This window comes from Staurois parvus, unplaced genomic scaffold (assembly GCF_062004578.1).
Source record: "Staurois parvus isolate SC_StPar_1 unplaced genomic scaffold, SC_StPar_1.0 ptg001489l, whole genome shotgun sequence".
NCBI lineage: Eukaryota > Metazoa > Chordata > Amphibia > Anura > Ranidae > Staurois > Staurois parvus.
Window position 1 is genome coordinate 751640 of NW_028319285.1, and position 15798 is coordinate 767437.

The 15798-nt window shown below is 39.6% G+C and overlaps 1 protein-coding gene across 1 annotated transcript in view; it reads right to left on the bottom strand.

The window, feature by feature from the left end:
• LOXHD1 (lipoxygenase homology PLAT domains 1) overlaps window positions 1-15798 on the bottom strand; it is a 296932-nt gene that overhangs the window by 155014 nt on the left and 126120 nt on the right. Inside the window, exons 20-22 of the mRNA XM_089662524.1 lie at window positions 13992-14143; window positions 11038-11171; window positions 4636-4784 (exon numbers count right to left, since the gene is read on the bottom strand). Of these exons, the coding sequence (XP_089518650.1) occupies window positions 4636-4784; window positions 11038-11171; window positions 13992-14143 (435 nt within the window). The remainder of the gene's footprint in view (window positions 1-4635; window positions 4785-11037; window positions 11172-13991; window positions 14144-15798) is intronic.

The following is a 15798-nucleotide window of genomic DNA, read 5'->3' on the forward strand; positions in this document are numbered from 1 at the left end:
GGTTTAGAAGCTGCCTGCCTGGCAACCAGATTACTTAGATCAACAACAATACCTTAGGATACTTTCCTCAACTATCAAAAGTACTTATGAAACTGTACAGGGCCTAAATATTTATGGGTAAATAAAGTGCAGAGCTACAAATGTAAAAATTAATGATCTAAAATTGAAATAAAAAGTTTGTTCAAAAGAGTTCGTCCACTTGACCGAATCTCATATATGGCACCAATGATAATCTCCACAACAGCAGATATCTCTAAGAGCTTATGACAGGAAACAAAAATGGCAGAAATGCGCACTCACAGACTGCGCATGGGAAATGCGCATATATATATATCCACCAGATGGAGTTTAAACAGCAGGCAGATGGTGGGCTTCCCTCCTTCTCTCTAACCCACATCTTCAACCTCTCACTCTCCATGGGCACCTTTCCCTCCCCACTCAAACATGCACTGGTTACCCCCATTCTCAAAAAACCCTCTCTGGACCCCACCTGTTTGAATAACTTAAGACCCATCTCCCTGCTCCCGTTTGCCTCCAAGCTTCTCGAGCGCCTTGTTCACAACCGTATGAACTGCTACCTCACCGACAACAACCTTCTTGATCCCCGACAGTCTGGCTTCGGCCCACAACATTCTACAGAAACTGCCCTACTAAAACTCGCTAATGACCTACTAACTGCTAAAACCAACGGCCATTACTCCATACTCACTCATACTCCTTGACCTTTCCGCTGCCTTTGACACAGTCGACCACCCGCTCCTCCTCAGTAAACTCCACTCCATCTGCCTCTGTGACTCTGCTCTCTCCTGGTTTTCCTCTTACCTTTCTCAGCGCACTTTCAGTGTCACATACAACTCCTCCTCCTCCGCTTCTCTTCCTCTTTCTGTTGGGGTACCCCAAGGTTCTGTTCTTGGGCCCCTCCTTTTCTCTCTCTACACCTCCTCCCTGGGCCAACTAATAACCTCCCATGGCTTCCAATACTACCTCTATGCTGATGACACCCAGATCTATCTCTCCACTCCCCAGCTCACCCCCTCAATCTCCTCACGTATCACAAATCTACTAAGCGACATATCAGCATGGATGTCACATCACTACCTTAAACTCAATCTTTCCAAAACTGAGCTTGTAATATTTCCTCCTCCCCCGATCCCCCACTCATGACTTTACCATTAACAGCACAACCATTGGTCCTTCCCCTCATGCCAAGGTGCTAGGCGTAATCCTAGACTCTGACCTCCTTTGGGCCCCACATCCAATCACTGGCTAAATCCTGCCGCCTCAACCTCCAGAACATTTCCAAAATCTGCCTCTTTCTGACCAATGACACCACAAAACAACTTATCCACGCCTTGGTTATATCCCGCCTCGATTGCTGCATCTCCTAGGGCAGCACAGTGGCTAAATGGTTAGCATTTCCGCCTGGCAGTACTGGGGTCATTGGTTTGAATCCCAGCCATTGCACCACCTACCTGGAGTTTGCATGTTCTCCCTGTGGCTGCGTGGGTTTCCTCTGGGTGCTCTGGTTTCCTTCCACACTCCAAAGACATGCTGGTAGGTTAATTGGCTCCTGTCTACATTGTCCCTAGTAGGTGTATGTATGAATGTGAGTTAGGGACCTTAGATTGTACACCCCTTGAGAGTTAGGGACTGATGGGAATGTACAATATATATGTAAAGCGCTGCGTAAAATTGATGGCGCTATAGAAGTACCTGTAATAAATAAAAAACTCCCTCCTCACTGGTCTACCGTTACACAGGCTATCCCCCCTTCAGTCTATTATGAATGCTGCTGCTAGACTCATACACCTTACCAACCGATCAGCGACTGCTGCCCCTCTCTGCCAATCCCTTCAATGGTATCCACTAACCCAACGTATAAAATTCAAAATGCTAACCTCAGCTTACAAAGCCATCCACAACACTGCCACTAGTTACATCGCCAACCTCATCCACAGATATTGTCCAAATCGCCCGCTCCACTCCTCCCAAGATATCTTCCTCTCTAGCTCCCTCATCACCTCCTCCCATGCTCGCCTCCAGGACTTCTCCAGAGCCTCCCCCATCCTCTGGAACTCCCTACCACAGCATGTCCAATCAGCCCCCACCCTGATAGGCGATCTTTGAAAACTCACTTCTTCAGTGAAGGCCTACCGCACCTCCACCTAAGAACTGTACTTGAATCACCTCCACCAGATCATCCCCCGCAGTTATCACCTTTTGTATCATCTCCCCCTTCCTTTAGATTGTAAGCTCCACGAGCCGGGCCCTCCTATTCCTTCTGTATTGAAATGTATTGTAATTGTACTGTCTCCCTTATATTGTAAAGTGCTGAGCAAACTGTTGGCGCCATATAAATCCTGTATAATAAAAATAATAATAATTGCCGCCATTACTGGTATAACAAAAAAAATTCCAGTATATATACCGCCATATAACGTTTGCGCAAACCAATCAAAATACATCTATGGTGATTTTTTTTTTTACCATAAATATGTAGCAGAATACATTTTGGCCAACATTTATGAAGGAATTTTATTTTTATTTTTTTTATTGGATATGTTTTATAGTAGAAAATAAAAAATATTGTCCTTTTATCAAAGTGGGTGTTTTTTCATTTATAGCGCAAAAACTAAAACAAAATGCAGTGATCAAATATCACTAAAAGAAAGCTCTATTGGTGGGAAAAAAAATTACATAAACGTTATTTATGTAGAGCGTTGCATGACGTCAACCAATTAATTTTCTCATATTGGGATTTTTTTTAGCAAAGACAATTTATGACAAAATTTGATTTTTTTACATTTTTTTACTGGACATGTTTAATAGCAAAAAGTAAAAAATATAGTTTTTTTTCTTAAAATTGTCTGGTTTTTTTTTTTGTTTATAGCACAGAAAATAATAAAACACAGAAAAAATGCCCCCGAAAGAAAGCTCCATTTGTGGGGAAAAAAAGACAAAAATGTAATTTGGGTGCAGCGTTGCATGACCGCGCAATTGTCAGTTAAAGTAACGCAGCGCCTTATCACCAAAAAAAATGGCCGGGTCAGGAAGGGGGGTAAATCTGGAGGGCAAGTGGTTAAAGAATCCCTTTAAAGTGTAACCGCGCCTTTGCTGCAGCCACACTGATATTATACTGTCCCCTGCTCCAAGCCCCACTGCAAGTTGATCCAGGGAATATCTGATGGCCTCTCGGGGGATCAGGAAGGAATTTTTTTCCCAGCAGGAGCAAATTGGATCATGCTTTGCTGGGTCTTTTTTGCCTTCTTCTGGATCAACTGTGGGTGTAGGATTATAACTTTTTTTTTTCTATGGTTGAACTGGATGGACCTTTGTATTTTTTCAGCCAGACTAACTATGTAAAATATATTACAAATATTTTTTTCTTCTATGTGGGCATGAATGCTGTATTGCAATGGTAAGGGGTAAAAGAGCCCCTAAAGAAAAATTTTTTTTTTTTTTAATGGTTGAACTGGATGGACTTTTGTTTTTTTTTCAGGCAGACTAACTATGCAACTGTGTAAGTCTCCGATCCAGCAATATTCCACTGAAGCACAACTTACAATTGCTCCAGATGACTAAATGAACAGTGGGCCCAGGCAGGGGCGTCCCTAGGGTTGGTGTCACCCGGTGCGATAACACTTGGTGACACCCCGTACAATGGATCGGATCTGCGGATTGAGCATAATGGATCGGAGTCCGATCCAGTATCCTCCCCAATCCACAGATCCGATCCATCCTGCGGGGATCGTCGGCATGCAACCTATACGGGTTGACACCGGACCTGACCCACGAAAAGGTAAGTTGAAAAGCAAGCCGACAATCCCCGCAGGATGGATCGGATCTGCGGATTGAGGAGAATAATGGATCAGACTCTGATCCATTATGCTCAATCCGCAGATCTGATCCATCCTTTCGGGGGTCGTCGGCATGCAACCTATACGGAGTGACACCGGACCCGCTCCACGAAAAGGTAAGTTGTAAAGCAAGCCGACGATCCCCGCAGGATGGATCGGATCTGCGGATTGAGCGTAATGGATCGGAGTCCGATCCATTATCCTCCCCAATTCACAGATCCGATCCATCCTGCGAGGATTGTCGTCATGCAACCTATACGGGGTGACACCGGACCCGCTCCACGAAAAAGCAAGTTGTAAAGCAAGCCAACGATCCCCGCAGGATGGATTGGATCTGCAGATTGGGGAGCATAATGGATCGGACTCCAATCCATTATGCTCAATTCGCAGATCCGATCCATTCTGTGGGGATCGTCGGCTTACTTTACAACTTACCTTTTCGTGGAGCGAGTCCGGTGTCACCCCGTGCAGTAAGTGTCACCCGGTGCAGCGCGCACCCCCCGCACCTGCCTAGGGAGGCCACTGGGCCCAGGTCAGAAGATTTTGACAAACAGCACATCGGCTTTGTAGGCGATATCTGATCGGCATACCAGACTAGTAGATGAGTATAGGACTTGCAAGGTGGCTGGGAGCACAGGACAATACAATATAAACGGACAGTGTTCAGTCCCACTTTAACTAGGGTTTCCTTGCTGAGACATACTGGGGACTCAGGACTACCACACACGTCTGACCACTTTCCATTGCTCTGTAGGTAACATGACAAGCGTGCACAAACCTTTTTGCTCCAAGCCCAACGTAGCAAGAGATTGCTCTTCACCGTCTTCATCCTTCTTCAAAAACGCTTCATTTACCGGCACCAACATTCGAGATATCTGCCCATCATCTTCATCCACTGCCAGCCACCTCTGACATGGAAAAAAGTACCTGTAGGGAATGCAGAATATTAGGGGTGACCACCCACTGGGGTACAAAACGTGCACACAATCCACGAGTCAGGAATTTAACTGAGATGACAAATTATTTCTAATCTTTGGTTCCTCAACCTTCGGCAGAAGATATCTTTGCTTCTTAGGGATCATGTACACTGCAGCTGATAAACTCACATTTAGGAGCTGTTCAGCGTTTTTTTTCAGCAGCCCCTGAACTCTCCCTAATGTTTTCCTATGTGTCCATGTGCCCATCGTCGTTTACAGGCATTTGAGTTTACAGTCATTTTTTTTAGTGCAGTAAACTTGCGTTCAGTAGTCGATTTTATCAGCATTTCAAATGCAAAACGCGGCTAAACGCGGCAAATCGCATTCATAAGCGTTTGCAAAATTTTTTTTAACCCTTCCAGTTCCCGATGCTGTCCAGAGTCTTTTTTCATCATGAAAAATGCATGCAAAGCGTTTTCACGGTACTCAAGTGGATAAAACACTGAACACAGGATGTTCCTACCAAGCTTGTCACACATTGTAATGACCAATTCACACCTCAGACCTCTCCCACCCTTGGAAACAAAAGATATGTTAATGACCATTTACACCTCAAATTCCTCATGAAGACCCCCTGACAGGTGGCCTTAATGACTCCCTCCACCAGACACCTTTCCCGCCCTTGGAAACAAAAGAAATGTTAATGAACAACTCACACCTAAGCTAATCTTAACATATACTGCTGTCTCTGCTTCTACTCTCTGTATTTTTCTGAAACAGTCTGAAATAGTTAATAATTTACCACTTTTCAGTGCATTCTGGGCATTTGGTAGGTTCTCCTGTGCTTATCTTTAAAAAACGCTTCTAAACGCAAATGCACATAAACGCGGTATGCAAACGCGGCTAAACAGACGTTTTTTAACCTATGTTTTCCAGCAATCAGTTTCCATCGTTCAGAAGTGTCCCGTGTACATGGGGCCTTACATATGCTTCTGGCTTTTACAGTGCTCCACAATGGCTGCACTTTACTGTTCCTTTTCAAATGCAGGTCTATAATTTGGCCAACTTACTGAAAACATTAGGGTCCCTATGGCTGAAACTAAATATGGACACAAGTTTGTTAACACCTGACTATTATACCATTATGTGAGCTTGATAGACATACCATTTCAAACCCATGGGCACCAATATGGAGTTGGCCCCTATTGTGGCTATAACAACCATTAGTAAAACCTCATCTGGAATATGCAGTTCAGTTTTGGGCTCCAATTCACAAAAAGAACATCGGGGAACTGGAAAAAGTACAGAGAAGGGCAACCAAACTGATACGAGGCATGGAGGAGATCAGCTATGAGGAAAGATTAGAGGAACTGAATTTATTCTCTCTTGAGAAGAGGAGATTAAGGGGGGATATGATCACCATGTATAATACATAAGGGGGGATATGATCTCCATGTATAATACATAAGGGGGGATATGATCACCATGTATAATACATAAGGGGGGATATGATCTCCATGTATAATACATAAGGGGGGATATGATCACCATGTATAATACATAAGGGGGATATGATCTCCATGTATAATACATAAGGGGGGATATGATCTCCACGTATAATACATAAGGGGGGATACGATCTCCATGTATAATACATAAGGGGGGGATATGATCTCCATGTATAATACATAAGGGGGATATGCTCTCCATGTATAATACATAAGGGGGGATATGAGCTCCATGTATAATACATAAGGGGGATATGAGCTCCATGTATAATACATAAGGGGGATATGATCTCCATGTATAATACATAAGGGGGGATATGATCACTATGTATAATACATAAGGGGGGATATGATCTCCATGTATAATACATAAGGGGGGATATGATCTCCATGTATAATACATAAGGGGGGATATGATCTCCATGTATAATACATAAGGGGGGATATGATCTCCACGTATAATACATAAGGGGGATATGATCTCCATGTATAATACATAAGGGGGATATGATCTCCATGTATAATACATAAGGGGGGGATATGTAGCTGGCCAGCTAAGACCAGTCCTAGGTTGTTAATATGTGTATACCAAACCTGCCAATAACCTCAGTATAGTATATATGTGTGTATGTTAAAGCCAAAAGCAGAATCATTGCTGTAACTTATGTCTTTGATTGTTATATGACATTTATATATTCATTGTGTTAGCAGAAGCAGAAAAGGAAAATATGCCTTTAAGAGTTAGTATAGAGCTGAGCCAATCACAGACAGCCTCACACTGTACAGAGCCTTAACCAATCCCAGCCAGTTTCACATCTATGCCTGTGTAAAACTCAATGCTAGGATTTTCTAGAGACACATGCTCACCAGACAGAGGAGGAAACAGACAGTTCCAGTCAGAGAAGCTTTATGGAGACAGAGAAGGCCAAATAGGTATTTAATGCACTTGTGTGTTCCTCTATTGTTTGGCAGTGCAGGTGGATCTGTATGTTGAAACTGTTGTGTGTGTTTTACTTGTAGTTCCACCGAATATAACGAATATATCGAACAAACTTATCAAATCGAATATAGCAAATCGAATTTACTGAATCTAACGAATTTATCAATCTATTGAATCAACCCAATGTAATACGAATTAAACCATTGAAATATGAAAGAAATAAGCCATTGTAAGCAGTGTTATATGAAGAAGATTGAAGTTATTAAAGAAGTTAACTAAAGTATTCGGTGTGCTCTTTAAACCTACTGCATCCATAGAGCGGCATTGGAGGAATTACAGAGTAAAGTCAGTCTAATCAAACAAAGAAACAGCAATTGCATAATTTTTCTAATGCCACAGCGCACTAGGCACCAAAGGGTGCTGCGCCTGCCACAGGATATGATCTCCATGTATAATACATAAGGGGGGGATATGATCTCCATGTATAATACATAAGGGGGGATATGATCTCCACGTATAATACATAAGGGGGGATATGATCTCCACGTATAATACATAAGGGGGGGATATGATCTCCATGTATAATACATAAGGGGGGATATGATCTCCATGTATAATACATAAGGGGGGATATGATCTCCATGTATAATACATAAGGGGGATATGATCTCCATGTATAATACATAAGGGGGATATGATCTCCACGTATAATACATAAGGGGGATATGATCTCCATGTATAATACATAAGGGGGGATATGATCTCCATGTATAATACATAAGGGGGATATGATCTCCATGTATAATACATAAGGGGGATACGATCTCCATGTATAATACATAAGGGGGGATACGATCTCCATGTATAATACACAAGGGGGAATATGACCTCCATGTATAATACACAAGGGGGGATATGATCACCATGTATAATACATAAGGGGGGATATGATCTTCATGTATAATACATAAGGGGGGATATGATCTTCATGTATAATACATAAGGGGGGATATGATCACCATGTATAATACATAAGGGGGGATATGATCTTCATGTATAATACATAAGGGGGGATATGATCTCCATGTATAATACATAAGGGGGGATATGATCACCATGTATAATACATAAGGGGGGATATGATCTCCATGTATAATACATAAGGGGGGATATGATCACCATGTATAATACATAAGGGGGGGATATGATCTCCATGTATAATACATAAGGGGGATATGATCTCCATGTATAATACATAAGGGGGGATATGATCTCCATGTATAATACATAAGGGGGATATGATCTCCATGTATAATACATAAGGGGGGATATGATCTCCACGTATAATACATAAGGGGGATATGATCTCCACGTATAATACATAAGGGGGGATATGATCTCCATGTATAATACATAAGGGGGATATGATCTCCATGTTTAATACATAAGGGGGATATGATCTCCATGTATAATACACAAGGGGGGATATGATCACCATGTATAATACATAAGGGGGGATATGATCTTCATGTATAATACATAAGGGGGGATATGATCTTCATGTATAATACACAAGGGGGGATATGATCACCATGTATAATACATAAGGGGGGATATGATCTTCATGTATAATACATAAGGGGGGATATGATCTTCATGTATAATACATAAGGGGGGATATGATCTTCATGTATAATACATAAGGGGGGATATGATCACCATGTATAATACATAAGGGGGGATATGATCTTCATGTATAATACATAAGGGGGGATATGATCTCCATGTATAATACATAAGGGGGGATATGATCACCATGTATAATACATAAGGGGGGATATGATCTCCATGTATAATACATAAGGGGGGATATGATCACCATGTATAATACATAAGGGGGGGATATGATCTCCATGTATAATACATAAGGGGGGATATGATCACCATGTATATTACATAAGGGGGGATATGATCTCCATGTATAATACATAAGGGGGATATGATCACCATGTATAATACATAAGGGGGGATATGATCACCGTGTATAATACATAAGGGGGGATATGATCTCCATGTATAATACATAAGGGGGGATATGATCACCATGTATAATACATAAGGGGGGATATGATCTCCATGTATAATACATAAGGGGGGATATGATCTCCATGTATAATACATAAGGGGGGATATGATCTCCATGTATAAGTACATCAGTGGTTCATATAGTGGATACACAGAATATAACTGAATATAACATTTATAGGTAAAGTTGATCCAGGGAATATCCGATTGCCTCTCGGGGGATCAGGAAGGAATTTTTTTCCCAGCAGAAGCAAATTGGCTCATGCTTTGCTGGGTTTTTTTGTCTTCCTCTGGATCAACTGTGGGTGTAGGATTATAACTTTTTTTTTTTTTTTTTTTTAATGGTTGAAATGGATGGACTTTTGTCTTTTTTCAGCCAGACTAACTATGTAACCTCCACACTTCTGGGAAGAATTTATACAAAATTTTAGAGTATGCATGTGGGAATTTTTGTCGTCAGACAACTAAAGGTGGTGATTTTGCCATTTTGAGTCCTCCCAGGTTAAAAAAATATCTGAACACAGAGGAAGAAGAATACCTATGAACCCCCAAAATGCGTTTGCTGTTAATATATTATCTTGCTGGGTAAACTCTCTGTTCTATTCTCTGATGCTCTCTTTGGACTTTGCATGTGTACAATAGCTTCAGAACTTGTGGTTTAGAAAGGCGACCTGTTTGTGTACTTGCAGTCCGCCCTACAGCAGATTTACTGCTACAGGGCAGACGTCCTGTGCAAAATCACATATATAAACATGATTTTGCACTTCCGCCACTGGGGGGGGCACATGCCTGCCACAGGAGCATCGCTTTCACTGTGATTGGACACAGCAAAAGCCAATCAACAGGTGCCGGCCAATGGATGAGCGCCGGCACCTGTTGATCGCTGTGCACACTGACATAACACATCTCCACTGCCTATGCAAACAAGGCAGAGCTGTGTTATGTCACCGGCGATCTGCTAGATTTTATACAAGGAAAAACTCTAGCTGATTGCCTAGTTAAAACAGCACACTGTACACACAAAAACGCTGGCTAGGCACACAATTAACCCTTTGATCGCCCAAGACGTTTACCCCTTCCCAGCCAGTGTCATCAATAGTGTGACTGGTTCCCACAAAGTGTCAGTTAGCGACAGACTGTGTGCCGCAATATTGCAGTCCCGCTATAAGTTGCTGATTGTCGCCATTACTAGTATAAAAAGAAAAAAAAATTCCAGTATCTATACACCGCCATTTGTAGACGCTATAAATTTCGCACAAACCAATCAAAATACACTTGTGATTTTTTTTTGTACTATAAATATGTAGCAGAATACATTTTGGCCTACCTTTATGAAGAAATTTGATTTTTAATTCTTTTTTTTTGGATATGTTGTATAGCAGAAAATAAAAAAAATTGTCTTTTTAAAAGTGGGTGTTTTTTCATTTATTGCGCAAAATGCAGTGGTGATCAAATATCACTAAAGGAATGCTCTGTTTGTGGGAAAAAAATTACATAAATGTTATTTATATACAGCGGTGCATGACCGCGCAATTATCAGTTAAAGTGACGCAGCGCATTATCGCAGAAAATGGCCTGGTCATGAAGGGGGGTAAATGAAGAGGTTAAGGGCAGCCTCGTTGCAGTCATAGTACCCCATATAAATTTAATCGGATATGAATCTAATCATGAACCATTGATGTGTTGAACCCACCACCTCATTTACACATATTCCAGTTGACATCTCTTACTTGGTATCATCTTTCATATCCACAATCTCAACGCGGTCCAGGAACCATGCGGCATTTCCTCCTTTATTATCATGGCGGATCCTAAGCTTTGTGAGCTCTCCCATATCAACAGCATTTATAGAGAAAATATCCTCCTATAAAGTGATAAGGATAATGAAATAGACATATCGGTGAATGGTTAAAAGAAGAAAAACAAGCATGCTAAAAAAGGTTTTAATTTTCTTTTTTTATTATTTTAATTTATTTTTATACAATTTGAATTGGTATTGCATCCAGTATACACACATCCACAGCTACCTGGCGGTTTCATTACATCAGGTAACCAATTTTAAATGACCCCACATGGAAGAAAAATATATTTGAAATCTATTTTAAAAATATTCTTCCCAAATATATTGGCATATATTTGAAATGCTCCAATTTTAGCCATATTCCAAAGTATTTCAATAAATATATATATATAAACATATATACATATATATATATATATATAAACATATATACACATATATATATATATATACTGCATGCTGAAATGCGTTTTTATTACAAAATATGTAAAAAATATTTTTAAAAATACATCTCAAATATACTGTATGTCTTAAAAAATACAGATTTACATTTTTGGAATGCATTTGCAAATATATGTAAAAATCTATGTTAAAATGACTTTTTTATATGTTAAAAAAAATCTGAAGATTAAAAAATATATATATTTTTCATGTATTTTGTAATATATAAAAAATGCATTTCAACATGCAGTATATATATATATATTTATTGAAATATATTTTGAGATGTATTGAATATGGCCAGATATAGTGAATGCAGGGTGCAGGGAGACCGGATATAGTACTAGATAGATCTAACAATTGATAACATGGCCTCGATAACATGTCGTGTTTTTGAGCCTTTTTTCGTGTTTTGTCATGGTTTTGTACAGCGTTTTTTGAGCGTTGGCATCTTTTTTAATAGGCATTAGAGAAAAATATCATGCGTTTCATCATTTATTAAAAGGTTTTTTTTTCAGTTTTTTATCTTTTCCATCAGCTTTTATTTAGTTTTTTTTTAGTATTATTCATTTATTATTATTATTTTTGTTAGGGTAAAGGGTTAGAGTTAAGGTTTGGTGTTAGAGTTAGGATTAGGGGCTAGGAGTTAGAGGTTAGGGGTAGGGGCTAGGCGTTAAGTTTAGGGTTAGGGGCTAGGCGTTAGAGGTTAGGGTTTGGGCTAGGCGTTAAGTTTAGGGTTAGGGGCTAGGCGTTAAGGTTGAGAGAGTTAGGGGTTAGGTGTTGGGGTTAGGGTTTAATATTTCATTTATTGTCTTATTATTGATTTATTTTTTGTTAGGGTTGGGGTGTTTATGTATTTATTGTGTTATTATTATTATTATTATTATTATTAATAATAATAATAATGATGATGATAATAATAATATTTTTTTTGTTAGGGTTAGGGTGTTCATTTAATTATCTATTTATTATATTCTTGTTATTTTTTTTTTTTCTTTTTAGGGTTGGGAGTTAAGATTAGGGGTTATTTATTTATTATTACATGTTATTTATTATTACATATTTATGTATGATTATTTTTATTTATTGTGTATTTATGTTATTTATTGAACATTTCTTTATTAGTTTCTTCTTCTTTCTTTATTTACCTTTCTTTTTTCATTTGAGCAGAAGGAATCGCACATTTCCATTAATTCCTAACGACAAAAAAAATCTTCAGAACTTTTTTGAGCTCCAGGCGTTTGGCTTCAGGTGACTTGGAGTAAAGAGATGAACCATCTCCGTTGAGAATAATTGATTTTTTTTTTGGAGCTTCGAGCTACAAATCGCTCAGCTGTGAATGGGGTCTAATCCCCCCCCCACTTCTGTCCTCATTACTTGCAGAGATTTGGGTGTAGGATTACATATATACTGGATCCTGACTTGCCAGACCTGGTTTGCTCATGTCCACAACAAATTCTGAATATATTGAAGCAAAACTTCGGCCATTTTTTAAAAAGTAGACTGGTAGCTTTTTCTGAAATACTCACCTCCTTTCCAATGCTGTCCCCTGCAGATTCTGAGGTCCAGCGCTGCTTTTCTTCCAGGCTGAATGATAGCCAAGGTTATTTGATCCATGTCCTGTAAGCAGGGGCAGACTGACCATTTGGGTGCTCGGGCACCGCCCGAAGTCCCACTGTCAGTAGGGGGCCCCATGAGATTCCCCTAGTACCTTTCATAGGCTTTTTTGGGCGTGGTTTGAGTGTGGATGAGGACACAGGGGCCCCATGATAGGCTGTCATGGACACAATGGACACACCCCTGAGGATGCGCAACTACGACAGCCTAGGTTCACTTTACAATATTGCAAAGAGTGATAATGACCTCCTAACCTGATGCTGCTCTGGTCAGTATTGAAGACTAGCTATTGCCACCACTGCAGGGAGACCAGCTATTGCCACCATTGCAGGGAGACCAGCTATTGCCACCATTGCAGGGAGACCAGCTATTGCCACCATTGCAGGGAGACCAGCTATTGCCACCACTGCAGGGAGACCAGCTATTGCCACCATTGCAGGCAGAACAGCTATTGCCACCATTGCAGGGAGACCAGCTATTGCCACCATTGCAGGGAGACCAGCTATTGCCACCATTGCAGGGAGACCAGCTATTGCATCCGTTGCAGGGAGACAAGCTGCTGCCACCATTGCAAGGAGACCAGCTGTTGTCACCATTGCAGGCAGAACAGCTATTGCCACTATTGCATGGAGACCAGCTATTGCCACCATTGCAGGGAGACCAGCTATTGCCACCATTGCAGGGAGACCAGCTATTGCCACCATTGCATGGAGACCAGCTATTGCCACCATTGCAGGGAAAAAGATATTTCTTTGTTTTTTTTATATTATTTTAAGTATATTGAAGTTGTGCTTTATATCATACCATTTCACACACAGACAATACCTGTCCTTTCTCAAACTTGTTGAGGTGGTTGGATTTTTTCAGTTGGCGTTCGCCAGTGTCTCCAATCTCTCCATAAACTGTAATGAACACATTGGCATCGGTGCCGGATCCCCAGACAGTGCCGGTGAATACGTGAACTTCATAGGCATTTTCTGGAAGACATCGAATTTAATATTAGTTCAACTCCAGCAGGCAGGTGAAGATCGTCCGTGATTTATGAATCAGGAGAAAGAAAAGCCGATCCTCACCGTGTTAGCATTACACATATGTACCTGTCTTAGTCACTTTGATCGTTTTAAAAATGCTTAGGGAAAGAAAAGGAAGGCAGACCATAAGAAATGGGATTTGGGTCTACAAGTCATTTCATATTGCCATCAGCTTAACTTGCTAAAAGAAGACCTGTACTAGGGAAAGCATGGAGGCTACTATTGCTGAATTGCTCTTGTTGCTGCTAGTTGCCTGGCCGTGTCGGTCTTCAAAACTTCCAAAGTCACTAGTCAGGTACAAACAGGGGCGGACTGACAACTCATGGGGCCCCGGGCAATAGGGGATCATGGGGCCCCTGTGTCCTTGCCCAAACTCAAAAAAACCTATGATAAAGGTACCAGGGGCATCTCATGGGGCCCCCTACTGACCCCGGGCCCTCGGGCAGTGCCCAAGTTTCCAAATGGTCAGCCTGCCCCTGGGTACAAACCTAGACAAAGCTCCTATGAAATGTTGTGACTGAGAAAGTTCTAAAAATATTGGATCAGCATGACGACCAGGCAACCAATGTTTTGAAAGTAATGACAACAATGGCAGCCTCTATGCTTTCTCAGGTTTTTGTTAGGGGCCCATTTACCCCTTTTTGCAATACAGCATTCATGCCCACATGGAAGAAAAATATACTTGAAATATATTTTAAAATTCTTCTTCCCAAATATATTGACATATATTTGAAATACTACAATTTTGGCCATTGCAAAATATATATTTCTATATTACTATATATATATATATTTATACACATATATACATACACTGCATGTTGAAATGCGTTTTTTATATATTACAAAATATATGAAAAATATTTTTTTAAATAGATTTTGTTTAAATATATTCTTCAGATTTTTTTTAACATATAAAAAAGTCATTTTAACATATATTTTTACATATATTTGTAAATGCATTCCAAAAATGTAGATTTGTATTTTTAAAGACATACAGTGTATTTGAAATGTATTTTTAAAAATATTTTTCATATATTTTGTAATAAAAACGCATTTCAATATACAGTATGTGTGTGTATGTATATCTCCTAGATTGTAAGCTCGAAAGAGCAGGGCCCTCAATCCCCTCATGTTTTGCATTGTATTGGTATTGTTCTGTCACATGTTCTGTCCCCCTTTGTAATGTACAGCGCTGAGCGAACTATTGGCGCTTTATAAATACTGTATAATAATAATATATATATAATTTTTTTTTTTTTCAAATATACTGTATGTCTTTAAAAATACAAATCCACATTTTTGGAATGCATGTATAAATATATGTAAAACATATGTTACAATAACATTTTTATATATATTAAAAAAATTTGAAGAATATATTTAAAAAATATATATTTTTAAAAATAGTTTTCATATATTTTGTAATATATAAAAAATGCATTTCAACATGCAATATATATACTGCATGTTGAAATGCGTTTTTTATATATTACAAAATATATTATAATATATTAATATATATTACAAAATTTTTGAAACATATTTTGAAAAATATATTTTTTTTTTAATATATTCTTCAGTTTTTTTTAACATATAAA